The sequence below is a fragment of the Conger conger genome, chromosome 13, assembly GCF_963514075.1.
Source record: "Conger conger chromosome 13, fConCon1.1, whole genome shotgun sequence".
Classification (NCBI taxonomy): Eukaryota; Metazoa; Chordata; class Actinopteri; order Anguilliformes; family Congridae; genus Conger; species Conger conger.
Window position 1 is genome coordinate 15308284 of NC_083772.1, and position 15653 is coordinate 15323936.

Sequence of the window (15653 nt, forward strand, 5' to 3'; positions counted from 1 at the left end):
AGTCCCCCTGGTCAAGCTTCTCTCTTAGAGACTCCAGATCCTCACTTTGACTTTTCCACTGCTCCCTTTGTTTTGCATTTACTCTCTTTCCTATGAGCCTTCACTCCCTTGCTGCCGTCCTGCAGTTCCAGAGCATTGTCTCACTCAAAGCAATTATTTATAGTCAATTAGAAGGTGTCCTGTAGTCAATTTTGTAGTCAAGTGGTGCACCAACTTTACCTGTGATTTTACCTCAAAGTGAATTTATATAGCCCCCCCATGTAACTTATTTTGATAATGTGTGTTGCTATTTTGAAGTTTTCTTTTAATCAAACTGATCATCTGTCTTAAGTTATCGTATAAAAAATGCAGTTTTTTTTGGTGTGCATTCTAAAGTTAACAATGAGGTGTTTGTTTCCACTCTTTCCACATTTCTGTCTGGACGCATTTATCAACAGCTCGACATGCATTAGATTGAACTGTAGGGTATGAGGAAACACAGCAGAACCACAGTTGTTCACTAATCATTTTAAAATGTAGTTATTTGTATGGTAAGACAGCTTCCTTGTATTCACTCACAATGGTCACCAATGATTCGTTTCCTGGAGCTGGGGAACCAAGCAGTCTGCTGGTTTGGTCTTACTTTGAACTGTGAAAATATCAGAAACAACTTTAGATCCAAATAACCCCGGAATGGTGAGTTAAGTGTGTAACCTGTGGCTCTCTGGGACCTTGCTTGGCCACCTCTGTATTAGGACATCGATGTAACATAAGTACTTGTACTTAAATGCTGTAAATCTATGAAAACGCACCAAGTTATGGAGGTGTACTTCTTTGCCAGTAGCCAGAGCCAAGAATTGAGAAACAACCTTTTGAGTCGAAAGTGAATTCCACATTTCCATCGGCTGCAGTCAAACCGTCTCGTAGCCATATCCTCGAGCTGTGAGCGCGGAGACATCCTGTCTTCCCTGCCAGACGCACACCCCGGCCCTCCCTGGTGCCCTGGCTGTATGTTTGAAGCTCGTTTTGTCTGCGCATACCGTGCACGCAGACATGGATGGTAATTTTTTATGACTTCCAATTTTGTGTCATCTCAGCATCTGTAATTAGTCATGCAGGGAGAGGGGCTCAGGGAAATTCCCAGGACAGACTGAACCGATGACACAGAGCAAAAATTTTTAAAAAAAAAAAATCTCACTGGCCTTTATATAGCAACATTCTTTACTATATTCGTTGACACTTTCATAGGTTCCCAGAAACTGGGGCGTTACAGCTTTTCGTCCATGTTTTTAGCAGTACCACTGGGGCATTCGTGTTGTTGGGAATAATTGTGAAGTGTCCTGGTGTGAAGCAAGGCCAATGTGCCTGTTTGGAAAAAGTCTTTGTTCAGTTGTTGACAGCTGAGGCCCTGAGGTCAATGTCCCATCTCACTCCAGGAATCCCCCAGAACATCACAAACATTTTTCCAGGAAATTATAGTGACTTGCCCAGGGTCTCTTATATTGCATGTTTAGCATTTTTCCAGCTGCAGATGGATGTCCAAGGAGCAATTCTTGTCAAAAGCCGCAGCTTCTCTTTACTCCTGTGAGTCCAGTACCGTGAGTGAAGAATTGCATTATTCAGTGTGTGTAGCTATATAATACACTTTTAAAATTGGATGGTATCTTGCCAGTGCCGAGCTCCTTGCAATGCTGTGGCCGCGTGCTAACCTCAGAAGCCTTAACTGCCAGGTTTCACTGCTTTACGACTTGGAATGTTTCCATTTCTTATTCAAACTTCTGGCATTTTTATTACCTGGCAGACCTGAAAATGAATAAAATGTATTGGCCTGACAAGATAGCGAATGAAAATGAAAAGCTCAATTCACAAACACAATGTTTTTTCTTCTGTAATGACTATACAACAAACAATGAAAGCAAATCAGCTGGATATTTAATTTGCCCTTTTCAGTCCATAGGAAATACTGTATATGAGTATTTTCAGATAGCTTAGCTAGGAGATCTGTATTTTGGTGAAAAATAAAGCCATTATATACTGGCATTAGTTGGTCTATCTGGATAAAATCGAAGCATGTGCTCTAGAACTAGCAACCCTGTGTATCAGTAATCAAATTTACTCTTGTGATTGCAAATCTCAGATTATTCATACAAGTCTGGCCTTTTGTCTCTATGGGACAGATGCGTGTTTCTCTCAGCTGTCATACTGTACCTGTCTTTAAATAATTCAAACCTCTGGCACCGGTGAGGGCTGGCCCTCTTGTCCCCAGTGCTCTGTCCAGTGTATTCATTGTCTGGGCCTGTGTGGCCAGTCCCTACACAATAGGCAGGCTTTGTTGGGTAACAGAATAAGGAGGGTGCCTGGATAGAAGGCCCCAGATGGGGCCCTAGTGAATGAGGACGAACCCCGTGCTGGTGTGGAGCCCACAGGAAGTGTGAAGGTCAGCTGGAACAGGAACAATGGCAGCCTTTCTGTTTGGACCGTGGCCCTGGACAGACAATGGAGTGGGCCATGTCACAAACGTGCCATCTACAGCATCTACGAGCTCTTGTTTGTTTGTGCTCTTGCCATCCCCCTTCCACACCACCCCAGCCCCTCCTGCCTATATTGACCATCAAACATCACTAGGTTTGGCCCCTCAAAAACACACACACAATCAGTGTTCATCCCAGCCCTTGCTCAGTAAGCAGTAAGCATTATATATGACCTCTAGGTTGAGAGTCACCTGTTGTCTTTTGTGATTTTCTATTCACAGTGGTCTCCTTCCATCGTACACTGCAAGAGTCAGCATTTACAAAAAAAAGTTTTTAAATTCAAGTGTTGTCATACTAAAAAAATTTAACTCCTGTACGTGCACACACATAAAATATGTGTCCACAAAACATGATATGCACGGGTGACTCACACATACCCGCAGGGAGAAAGATAGGCATGTACACGCACCTACAACTGCAGCTGTACAGCTGTGTCCTCCCAAAATGGAGGGTTGTCAGCAACGGTGATGGCTGCAGGAATTGTGCGAGATACTGGATCTTGCTTGAAAGAGCGCTGGGACACAGCTGGGCCCATGGCACAAGATTGTTATTGCTATGAGAGAAAAATTGTGGGAAAGGACCTACAAACACATTTTTTTCTGAATGTCAGTGGATCTCGGAAAAAGTCAGACCATTCAGAGGACAAGTGGAGCAGCTACATTAAAATGGGGGAGAGGAGTCATGGTAGCCTTGCTTTAACCTCCAGTTGGCTAACCAGATGTTGGAGCGTTTCCATTCTCTCAAAAAGAAACAAACCTCAACCACCCCTTCCATTCCACTCAGTATTAGAAACCACAACCCAAATTTGAGGGAAGTTGGGAAATTCTGGCCACAATTCTGATTCTGGAATTTTGGGAATTTCACAAGCAGAGGAGCTCTACAGCCAAGAAAATCTTAATGGGCTCTGACCAAAGAACTGTGATCCGAATGCCTCATTGGGGGTTGATGGTAAATGATCCTTCCTAATGAGGGAAATATGTCTGGAGTCAGACCCTGCAAATGGTGACTTTGGAGGATGGAGCGGGAAATGTTTTAGTGAGCGCGGTTGGGAACTGCCCCAAGGAGATTCGGAATTTTCTCTGGGTTCAAGAAGTCAAAAACACCATTTGATCAGTATTTTAATGAAGTGACATTCATTTCGCATCAGACTGAGTGCATGAAGTCAAAGGAGGAATTCTCTGTGGGGAGACATGTATTTCACAAAGCAGGACTTCCCCTAAAAATTCCCCAGAATCAAGTCAATATGGTATTCAAGTCATGTTTATGGCCACCTTCATATTAGAAAGCGTACATGAAATCCATTAGGGAAAATGCTGCATATATGCTACAACCTATGAATCATATAGGGTATTTGTAGTTTTCCTCAGAATTAAATAATTAATATGTAATATGTGAAAGTAATATGTATTGTACAATTAATACATTTAATACAACAAAAGTACATGTGTTGAAACATTAAACTAATGCAAAAGGCTTGGGGTTGAAGGGCTGTTTAGGCTATCATTTGGGTACAAATGGACATTGCAATACTAAAACATCTATTTGGGAAAGGATTTCCACATACTGGATTTTGTATGACCACATACAGTGATCTCAGTCTCGCACATTTCTCACCTTCCTATAATCTAACATAAATTTTCCATGTGTGTTTGCTGCCATATGTGTTAATAATATGATTTGTATTGAACACATAAGAATCTTGTAGATTTTGATACTTTTCCCTTTGGGTGTAGGAAGCTAAGTTTGTCCGAATGCTTCTTAATAAACAAGAGCATCAGTGCACCAGACAATTTATACTTTGCTCTCACTGTCAGCACTAGCATTTGGTGTAGGTTTTACACCATTCAGGGCTGCAGAAGAGGTGGTCCCCACCTTTACCCCAGTGTTCACTGAGAATGTGAACCCATGACCTTCTAGCTAAAGTTTCCATTTTTAGCACTGCTTCACATGGTTGTGGATTTCAGCTTAAGCCATGTTGGAGTAATATGGCTGATACTCCGGGGGAAGGGATACTCAAACTGCTCATTCTTCCACTCTTAATTAGGGCTTAATTACAACCAGGGACACCAGACAAGTTAAATCCCTGGCCAATCGATTGATGCTTGGCATTAATCGATCAATTAACTATCAGATAGAAAATGAATCTAGGAGTACTACTGGCCTGGAGGGTGGGATTTGAGTATCCCTGCCCATGGGCTTTTTGGCCACATCGCAGGCCTGCCATATATTTTAATACCCTTGGAGGTACTGGCAGTGGAGATTAGTGGGAGACGTGGAGAGGGTATGACAAAGGGCAGGTTTCTGGGGGGAACAGGCCCCGTCCCAAAGCCATAAACAAACACCTTTTCCGCCTCTCTCCTACCACGGGCTGTCGATTGGAGTGCTGCCATTTTTAATTCCTTCCTTCTTGCTAACATGTGCAAAGAGTCCCGGAGCAAGAGGGACGCATGTAGAACACAGCGCGCAGTGAAGGAGAGGAGACATTCCTGTATCCTGGCCAAACATTACATATGTTTTGATTTCCCTTTTTGGAGAGAAGAATTTCTTCATGAAAAAAAGCAAACAAACAAAAACAGCGACTCTAGCATTTCAGCTTTTAGTTGCTTTTGGCTGGAACCACCAACGGTTTTTATGCCTTTTTTGGGTTATAGATAGGGGCGAAGGCACTCTGGCGCTGATAATGCATATTCTGGCACCAGATGAGATTGTGCCCTGACAGCGGTGGTTCTGAAGGCTCTTCCTGCCTCTGAGCGCTGGGCTCTCACTGGGACACGGTCGCACAGGAGCCCCGGTGGTGACCGAGGGCTGAACCCCGCGCTCAGTCCGTCCGCGCGCCTCCTGGACTTCAGTCCGGCTACACTGTGCCTGCAAAATACTGCAGGGTCCCCAGTCGCAATAATACTCTGTGCAATTCTTTCTTGGCTTTATAATCAAAGAATAATCCTTTTGTATTTTTATCAAGCCCTTTAAGAAACAAAACAAAGAAATCATTTTGAATAAATGAATATATATTGGATTTTATGTGCAGGAATGTGGTAATTATTTACATGTCAAATCCTGCCTCTATATTTTTATCCTGCCATGCTCCTTGAGAAGTCTAGGTATGCATTTCATGAATATTGCTTATCAGAATCAATGTCAGGTAGTTTTGGGATGACATTTTTTAATGCAGTCACCAGCAATGGACGAGGAGTCCTCCAATCGTGCACATCTGTGAAACTCAAGGGTGGGGTTTTCTATGTCTGGTACACTACCGTACCGTGTCACTGATGAGTTCCTGTTCTCCGTAGGACTCCATTTCCTGTGACAGCAACGCAACATGCCTGAGGGGGCGCAACGCGGCAGCCAAAGAAAGCACAGAGCCGAAGGTCAGCGTGCGTGTGTGTGTGTGCGAGTGTGTGTACGCCTCTGTGTGTGTGTATGAGTGTATGAGTGTGTGAGTGTGTGTGAGTGTGTGTGAGTGTGTGTGTGTGTGTGTGTGTGTGTGAGTGTGTGTATGTTTTTGGTTTTTATGTTTACATTGGGATTATTGTTTTATGTTATGTCTTGTTTGTTGATTATAATTTATAGGTTGACTCATATCAATAAATAATTTATATGCACTCAACATGACTTTTTGACCATGGCATTAGTTTAGCCAGTCACAACCATTAGCACAGACTGCAAGAAAGTTAAGATGTACTGAAATTGTCATAGGTGAGAAACAATGCATACAATTCAGGAAATACATTCCAGAAACCTATGTTCTTCTTAATAATTGTGCAAAAGAAAATGGTCAAACTTAGTTTACATTACTGTACTACTATTGCACTCAAAAACATTATCCACGGAGCAGACAAATAATTGCCAAGATTCTGTCATTAAATAATGGGAAAAATAAATCACACAGCAGCTACACCCAACAGCATTGGTTAATTTGGACCCACACGTATTTAGCTTTTGACTGTTGGAAAGGTAGAATAATTTCTGTTCTCTTCAGACAGATGGATGTCCGTTTTACTAGATGCTGCTGGGCCTGCACTCAGTATTTTGTCAAAGCAATGAAAGTGATGAGGGAAATAGAGCCTTTGAAAATGCAGAGGAGGATCCATACTCTTTTTAAGAATACAAACTGGCGGGCACTGAATCTAAGAAGAGGCAGAAGTGTATTCTGAACTGTCTCATTTTTCTTACAAGATGAGGTGACATTATTCACTATTAATGCTGTAAAATAAATAGTTTACTCTTGCACTTGCAAAGATTAAACTACAGTATATGCATTGTAATATGGCCTGTGTTTACATTACTACTGTAGCTGCTTGGTGGCCTGAAACAGTACAGGAAGCTGTCTTGCTAACAGACATCCACCATCCGTGTGGTATAGTTCTGATATATTTTGTGCGGGAAAGGAAATTGGGTTTGATGCTATGTATGGCATGCTTGTCTGTGAACAACACATTTCACTGACAGTTCATTTCTGTATCTGCCCCAATTTCTGAATACCCAACCAAGATAATTTCCATACACTCAAAAAAATACTTGTTGGACTTACTTAATAAAATTGTGGACAGTGTTTACAAGCAATATGATTAAGTGTATACGAATTCAACAGATTAAGTAAGCACTTATTTCAAGTCACATATTCTGAGTAATATTGTGTGCAACCATTGGCCATAATTTTATTAAATTATTATTATTATTTTTGCATAGTCTAACATTTGAGGAAGTTGGGGGGCTTTTAAAAGACCTCATTCAGACATGAAAGCTGTAAGAGACATGGAAGTGTAGCTTTTAACCTCCCTCAGTTGAAAAGTTTAAGTATCTCATTCCTAGAATACAAATGCTATAAAACCGCCCAAGATAAGGACTTCCGCTCGCAAATTGCAGAACAATTTCGTTAGTCAGAACTGATCAAAGAAAGGAGAATGAAGAATTCTGGGAGGGAACAAAGCTTATCTATTTTTAGGTATGTTTTCTTCCGGGTTTTGCTTTAGAGAATGGCTGCTTACATTATGAAAGTCAAACAAGCCATAAGTGTCCTGGAAATACAGGACAATTACAATTGTTTCGGAGGTGGTGGTTGGGGGGGGGTCCAGCTCTCATTGGATAAGTGCTCCATAAACATGCTATAGAAACTAGAATGTGCCCCTGGTGTGCAGATCTAAAGCTGAAATGTGAGGCCGGTTGCAGTCAGGCCTGCGAGGACCTGTGATGGCTCTCGGCGTTTTTCATAATCAGCCACCTGGGTCTCAATATATACCCGGAAAGGGCCTAGGTGCCCACAGCTCCACTAACCCCATTCAACCCCAGAGTATATCTTCACATTTTATTTATTTATTTTTAAATTGCCTTGTGGAACGTCCAAGCAGTTATTTACTGCTGTGCTCATGTGGCATTCCCTGTGGTCCCGCTTCAGGTGGGTTTAGACCCCCTGTTTTTGTCCGAAACACACGGTGTGACCAGCCTGCTTCTTTTCACTCCGCAGCCTGCAGGCCCGGCTTGTGAAGCCAAGCTACAAGCACTGGCCGCCTGAGAGTTTCTTTACAGTGTTGACTTAAATCTACACTCAACAAGCACTTTATTAGGAACATTTTTACTTTATCACGCCTACTTATTCATATGATTATCTAAGTAGCCAATTGTGTGGCAGCAGTATAGTGCATACAATCATGTAGACACGGGTCAGGAGCTTTGGTAAATGTTCACATCAACCATCAGAATGGGGGAGAAAATGTGATCTAAGTGACTTTGACTGTGGAATGATTGTTGGTGGTAGACAAGGTAGTTTGAGTATCTCAGAAACTGAAATAAATCCAGTGAGCAGCATTTCTGCAGACAGAAATGCCTTGTTAATGAGAGACGTAGGAGGAGAATGGCCAGACTGGTCAAAGCTGACAGGAAGGTGACAGTAACGCAAATAACCACACATTACAACAGTGGTGTGCAGAACAGTATCACAATGCACACAATGCAACATAACTCCAAGTGGATAGGCTACAGCCGTAGAAGTCTAAAAAATAAGTCTAATAAATACCTAATTAAGTGCTCAATGAGTGTATATGTTCATTAGTTTGTTACTCCAGCACAGCCACAGGCTTCTGTTATTTATCTTAACCAGTTATTATTTTAGGTTTAAGGCCTTAGGTAATTTACCAAAAACAGTTACCTGCTCTCAGCCCCTTTTAGGTAAGTCAGGGTGCCTGCACTTGTCATGGCCATAGGAAACCAATGGGAAGCTTTTCACACTGACACAAAGAGGGAATTTAGTATACTGATATTTCAACCCCTTTAATGGATTCTGAAGTGCAGTCCAAGATGAGAGAGCTGCTTTCTGAGCCGACTGAGTGCTCTATTTCACCCGAGTACTGTATTTCTGCGTGGGAGCGGAGGCCTTTTGGTCCTCTTGGTTTGCTCTCAACAAACTTTGAGAGCCTCCTCTGCTTGCTTCTTATTAGGCTAAATTGAGCTTTTATCCGGTCGCTTGGCAACTACCCGAGATTGGCCTCTGAATGAAATGAATGAAACGGAGGCCGGGTTGGGCCGGGTGGGCTCATCACGTGCAGACTCCTGTGTGCAGTGCGGAGAGGGGTGGTTGTGTCAGCTACATGCGAGCTCCCCACCAGGGGCCTCCCCGCAATGCTGTCATCTGTTTGCAGAGGTCTCAAGCCGTGCCCCAAAGTTACCCATATTCCTCAACACCAAACACCTCCTCAGAGAGTGTATGGAGCCAGGTGCTGTTTTGGTGCCTGTGTTCATGGCACAAGCAACCCTGCTGACTACATTTACTGAAACAGGAAGCCGTGGTTGAAAAAGAGAAGGTGCAAGCATATGCAGAGACACAGACACACACACGCGCACACGCATGTACGTACGCAGACACGCACATACACAGTCTGATGGATTAAAAAAGGCGTGGTTTCCGGCCGGATGTGCTTCAGTCATATGAAGAGTATTGGGGCGAGTGTGCTCACAGTAAGCAGGACGAAGCAGCACTATCGTCATTGGAAAGTCATCGATTTAATTTTATTTAGTGAGTTTGGGGTTAGAACACAGAGTGGTGCCGTTGTGCTGAGGACCGCAGGTATCAGTGTGGGGTAAGACACCCGGAGGGGTACGCTGCTTCCCCCAGTGCTGAGGCAGTGAGGAATTGTTTGGGTATGGAAGATAACCCATGAATGATGTGTTTTTCTGGGGTTGAGGCATAGACAGCCTGATCTTGTGTGTTCTGGAGGACTGGTGAGATGGTGATCTCACTGTTGCAGGTAGGTGACATTTTTCTAACAGCTTGCATGAAAGAGCATTTTATACGTAACTCATTAAGGTAGTTGCAAGGTGGTATCCAGGTCTCACAAACATTCTGTGTTTTGACTAGATCTTAAGATGAATAATATTTATCTGTCCCTGTGGGCCACAGATGCATATTCCTCTTGCTCCTCTGACTCTTTAGGGGATGACCTAACAAGCAGTCATTTAAAGCTTAGATAAGACAGTACTGTGAATAATCCAGCACAGAAATCACACTTTCTATAGAATGTGATTTGAGTGTGCATTTCCCTCCTTGTCTGATGCAATCGATATTTTTTTATTTTTTTTTGGAAATTGGTGAACCAAGAGAAAGACAACCCTTAGAAAATGTACACAGTGAGTGGTGAAAATGAAATGAAATAGTGTTTTTACAAATTTTGATGTCATGGGTTTATATTGGTACTGTTGAAGAGTGTGATGAGCTCACGTTGATCCGTGCTTCGACAGTGGGACCTAGGTTCGGGTCGAGGAGAAGGAATCAGTTGATAGTGTGCTCCGGAGCCAAATGCCTAAATATGGAGTTGTTGTTTTTGTGAGTATTCGAGGCGCAGAACAGTGACAGGTAGTTCGGTTTTCTGCAGGAAGTGGTGGTTACCTTTTGCCCCCCCGCCGCCATGTAGCTCTGGCAGCCTCCACTTTCCCTTGCCATCACAAATGCTTTTTTTTTAAAAAGAACAATGCACAAAGCTGGGATTAGTCTGTTCTGAGTAGTTATGATCATTGTTTTCATTATTTGAGTGATTTGCCAGCTGCTTGGTGTGCAAAAGGTTAAATTTCATATTCTGGTTTTGACTAAATGTTTCTGACCTTTGATCTGCTGATTTTTGAAGTGCTGTTTTTCAACCACGATAGGCCACACGATGAGCCACAGAATTGGCAGAGTAAAGTTAGCTTTGCTCACAGCCAGGGAAGGCTTTCACCGAAGGATTGCAACCGATCACTAATAGAAAAACAGAAAAAAACAGCCAAGCTCGGTTTTATAGCAGCTTGTAGCAGGTTGACTGGTTAGACCAGCTCCATACTCAACATGGTTTGGCCAGCTCAAGCTTTGTTTTGAAACAGCTGGCAGTTGGTATTTGAAGCTGGTCATAGCTGGGTTTTATACCAGGCTTGACCACTGCTTGGTGTGAAAAGGTTGAATTCGCTAATTTCACATTCTGGTTTTTTTCAATGGTTTTTGACCGTTGGTCTGCTGATTGGTAGTGCTTTTCAACCAAGATACTGTAGTCCAGTAATCTTGATTTGCTCTCAGGGAAGGATTTCTCAACAGAAATGAAGATAGATTACTAATAGAAAAAACAAATACATACATTTCTGTGCTATATTGTTGAAAATTTGGATTCTGTGATACGGGAAGTGTTCTGTGAAATGTGTGCTGTTGAATTTGCGTGTTTTGGGGGCTGGGATATGGGTGAGGGGGTTAGTGCTGTCTGTTTCCTGTGGAGTGTTTCTGTGCAACAGTGGTGCCTGCTGTTTTGTAGCAGTGTGTGGTTTGTGTCAAACTGATTTTCTAATTCACACCTTTGAGGTCGTGCTCATTTCCTGCTTTGCAGAGAGCTGTAACAGGTGCAGCAGTGCATGAAAAAGTAGGCTGCAGGCTTCTGGCCTTCTACAGCAAGTGTGAATTACGGATGTTGTGATCATGAACAGTTTACCTTCCTTGAAAAACAAGTCTTTCTGTGTAATTGGTAATGGCTTGGTTCTGTCATAATGCAGCAAGTACAGTTGGTTGGCACATGATTGTTTAGTCCTGGGGTGCCACAAGGCCAGTAGTACTGCTGGTTGTCTTTCATAAGTAGTTAATTCATTGACTAATGCCACTGATTGGCCAATTATTCTCCTGGTGTCCCTGGTTCAAATCAGTAGGAATGAAATCAGTCCCTCGCTTGTGAACCTGCAATATTTTCACCTAGTATATTTAAATTATTGAGCAAAAATATAAAAATATAGGCTCAGGCGGTAAGAGCAGTCTGAACAAGACACCTAACCCCTAAATGCTCCTGACGGGCTGGTTGGTGCCTTGCATGGCAGCCATTTGCTATTGGGGTGAGATATGTACAGTAGAACCCTATCCTTCTCAAGCTTTCAAATTACTTGGAGGCTTAGGTGATGGTATGATGTGTGTTCTGAGTCACAGTGACAGTGATCCTGATGCATGCTGCCCCCTACCCCCCCCAGCTGCCCAACGCCCGTCCTCCGTGTCCTCGCTGAGCGGCATTGTGGGAAGGATGGCCTCCTCGGAGCGGGCCTCCCGCGGGAGCTGCACCTCCGTCAACACCGTGTGCTCTGACAGCGACCGCGCCGCCAGCCTGAGCTCCTCAGCCTCCTCTGCCTCCCTCCAGGAGGGGCAGTCCTCCTCCTCCTCCTCCCTGCCCGCCTACGCCCCGCCCCAGCGCAACGGCTCCGACATCAGCCTGGACCTCACCCCGCTCTCCCAGCTGCTGGAGGAGCGTGGCAGGGGGGCCGGCTGCACCTCCCCGAACGCCTCCGCCCCCAAGCTGTCCCGCCTGGAGAGGGTGGTGCTGGAGATTGTGGAGACGGAGCAGGCCTACGTGCGAGACCTGAAGAGCATGGTGGAGGTGAGACCCCTTCCCCACCCGACCTCGGTCGCCGCACAAAAGCACACTGCGCAAGTCAAACATATTTCTGTCTAGCTCACATTTCAACACTGATTTGTTGCCCCTAGATAAAGACACAGTGTTGGCGCCACAAAGCAAGCTGTATTATATGTTTGCTAAAGGGTGCCAGGAGTCCATGGAATGTGCAAAAATATTGGAAAAAATACAATACAATTTTGACTCTCTTGGGTTCAAAACTGCTTTTTTGACCAAGACCTTTGTCAAATGCCTGTATATAATTCTTGGTTCTCCTCCCCATACCACTTATGACTTTTTTGACTGTGACCTCAAGACAATCTGTGTAGGCTATGACTTTCTCAGTGTGTTGTCAGCTAGGGGCAGAATTAAGATGGCCGCTGATTAAAGATAGTCAATTCTCCAGTCACTTGAGAAAGAGCTCTTCTGCTTCTGCAGTGGGGCCTGGCTCCCTCCAAAGAGCAGAGGCTGTTGGAAACTCCCTGTGATGCGTATCAGAATTACGGGCGGTGATTTGCTCTGGAGGCTTTGTGTTCTGCTGTCAGCATGTTTATTATGTTCTGGTGGCTGGAGTCGGGAGAGGGAGAGTGTGTGTGTGCTTTAGGAGGGGAAAGTGAAAGGGTGGGGGGTGAGAAAAATGTTTTTTTCCCCCAGGAATTTTGAAAGAAAGGAGCTTGTTGGATTTTGTAACTGTTCCATTTCGCTCAGTTCATTAACTGGCAGAAAGCTGCCAAGCAGGCACGGGACACACACACGCTGGCATATACCCTCCACCCTCAGACAGGGAAAGTGCCCTTTTGGCTGCATGGGGTTTTTCTTAAAGCACACATGCCCTTAGTGATTGCTCCTTCTCACCCCCTGCCAGATTGCAGAGATTTTGCCTAGAATGACAGGGTTTGCAGCTTGACATCAGACTGATATTGAGACATGACGGCTGCTGTTACCTGTGAGGTTGGGTGCGACCAGCTGAAATTCTCCAGGAGCAAGAAGCAGTGCACAGTACCCAGATTGATGGGCAGCAGCATGTGTGAGTGGGTGGGTGTGTCTGTGTGTCACTGTGTGGGGGTGCGCGTATGTTCGTCCTCATTTTGGATGCAGATAGAGACGTTCTGTGGCTTTGAGCACACTTGAAAGGTATAGAGGTTTGCCCCATGCAAAGGATGTTGATTGACATAGTGCCAGCACCATTTGGAATGGTTGGTGATGAAATCTGTATGACATCACATTATGAGAAGTGACGCATTCTGTGGATCCTTCAGTGGCATGACTCCCACCAAAATATGAAGATTGTGGGGGACCGGATGAAACTGGGGGGGGGGGCAGAACATTTGCACTGTCAATGGTACAAGTAACGCCTGCAAGCTCAGACATTAACTGGGTTCGTCTTGGCAGAGGGAGTCTGGTTTTAATTGAGAGCCCAGGGAAAGATGATGTCAAAACCGCTAGTAATAGAAACCAACCATGACAAGAAAGAGTTTCTGTGTGTGCATGTGTGTGTGTGTGTGTGTACAGTATGTGTGTGTTTCTCCCTGTGTGCATGCATGCCAGTGTGTGAGTGTGCTTGTGTAATTGCATGCATGTGTGTGCGCGTGTGCATGTCTGCCTTCATGTGAGTGTGCGTGTGTGATTGCATGTATGTGTGAGTGTGTGTGTGCATGTGTGTCTGTGGAAAAGGGACCAGGAGAGTGCAAGAGAACAAGAGAGTGAAGCCCCTTCTTCCCTACTTCTGTATCCCAGCCAACTAGGACAGGAAATTGGGGGGAGGGAAAGGTTTTTTTGGCTGTAACCCCTTTTTGGAGAACTCAGGGGAGCAAACAGAGGGGGAGACAGAGAGGGGCCCACACTTTGTGAAGGGGCAGGGCTCCTCAAATCTCTGACCTACTTTCTGAGCCCAGTCCCCTCACACAGTCCTGAATACATGGGCCTCTTTGTGCCATTTCTTCTTTCGTTCTTTCGTCCTTTCATCCTTTCTTTCTTTACTTCCTGTCATTCTTTACTTTTTGCTCCTTGTCCTTTCTCTCTATTTCTGTCAGTTTTCCTGTCTCTCTCTTCTCTCTTTTTTCCTGCTCTTTCATCCATTTCCATTGCAATCAAGATTAGAATTCTTTACACCGATTGCCAACTCGAGTCTGAAATGAGTCTGCAACTAGAGATGCTGCTACAGCACTCCTTTGCCTGTTCAAGGTGAAGAATTTTACACCAACACCCAATCCCACCATCATTTTCCCTCCACGCAGCCTGACCCTGCATTGTTTGACTTTTACAGCACTCTGCAAAAAGAAGAGACATGCCTCTCTCCCGGAATGTGCAGAGGGGGTACAGTTTCCCCCGGCCTGGGCTGCATTCTTTTGTTTGTTTGTTTACTTGCGACGATTTATTTTTAAAGGGTTGGGTTGAAACTTTTTGGGCCGATTTGTTTTCACTCACCGACCTTGTTTGGACGTGGGCCCGCCGTCCCGGGAGAGTTAGCTTTCATGGTAACGGAATTCTCCGGCATCGCCGTCGGCACTCAGTGATTTTCCAGTTTGCCCAGTGCTCGGAAGAATCTCCTGTCCTTCCAAGGGGCTTTTTATCAGATGAGCGAGTTAGGCTGTTGAAAGGGACAGCAATTTAGGGTAAATGGGGCTGAAATGTTTCTGATAAGCGCCGAGAAATCATGCGGGTAAGTGCTGTTTGGTGATTAGACCCGGTTTAGGTTCAGGATGGCATCAGTTGGTACGCACTGCTACACCACATCGCCGCCTCGCAGGAGAGCATTCAGTTCTTCAAGTTCCTTACAGAACATAATACAAACACTGGCAAGCCCAAAAGCACTTAAATATTTTGCTGATCATGCTACAAATATGTTAAAAGTAAAGAGAAAAGTAAACTTTTATTATTAAAAAAGACAAGTTAATCACATATACAAATACATAGCGAATGGAATGTTCAGACGACTTGCGCTTGTGAGTCACTTGCCTTTTTTATGCTTAAACATAAATACACACACACACACACATGCACAGACACACACACATACACACACACAGTATACACACACACATATGCACACACACATGCACAGACACGCACACACATACAGTATACACACACATATGCACACACACACATACACACAGACACACACACATACACACACATACAGTATACACACACATATGCACACACACACACATGCACAGATACACACACATTCACACACTCATGCAAACACACACACATGCACAGATACACACACATACACACACACGCACAGACACACTCA

The 15653-nt window shown here is 44.3% G+C and overlaps 1 protein-coding gene across 1 annotated transcript in view; it reads left to right on the forward strand.

Moving 5' to 3' along the window:
• The first annotated feature begins 9439 nt into the window (after window positions 1-9439).
• The window catches only part of plekhg2 (pleckstrin homology domain containing, family G (with RhoGef domain) member 2), a 33290-nt gene continuing 27076 nt past the window's right edge, over window positions 9440-15653 (forward strand). The window contains exons 1-2 of the mRNA XM_061217343.1: window positions 9440-9751; window positions 11973-12373. Coding sequence (XP_061073327.1) covers window positions 12023-12373 — 351 coding nt within the window. The 5' untranslated portion in view covers window positions 9440-9751; window positions 11973-12022. The remainder of the gene's footprint in view (window positions 9752-11972; window positions 12374-15653) is intronic.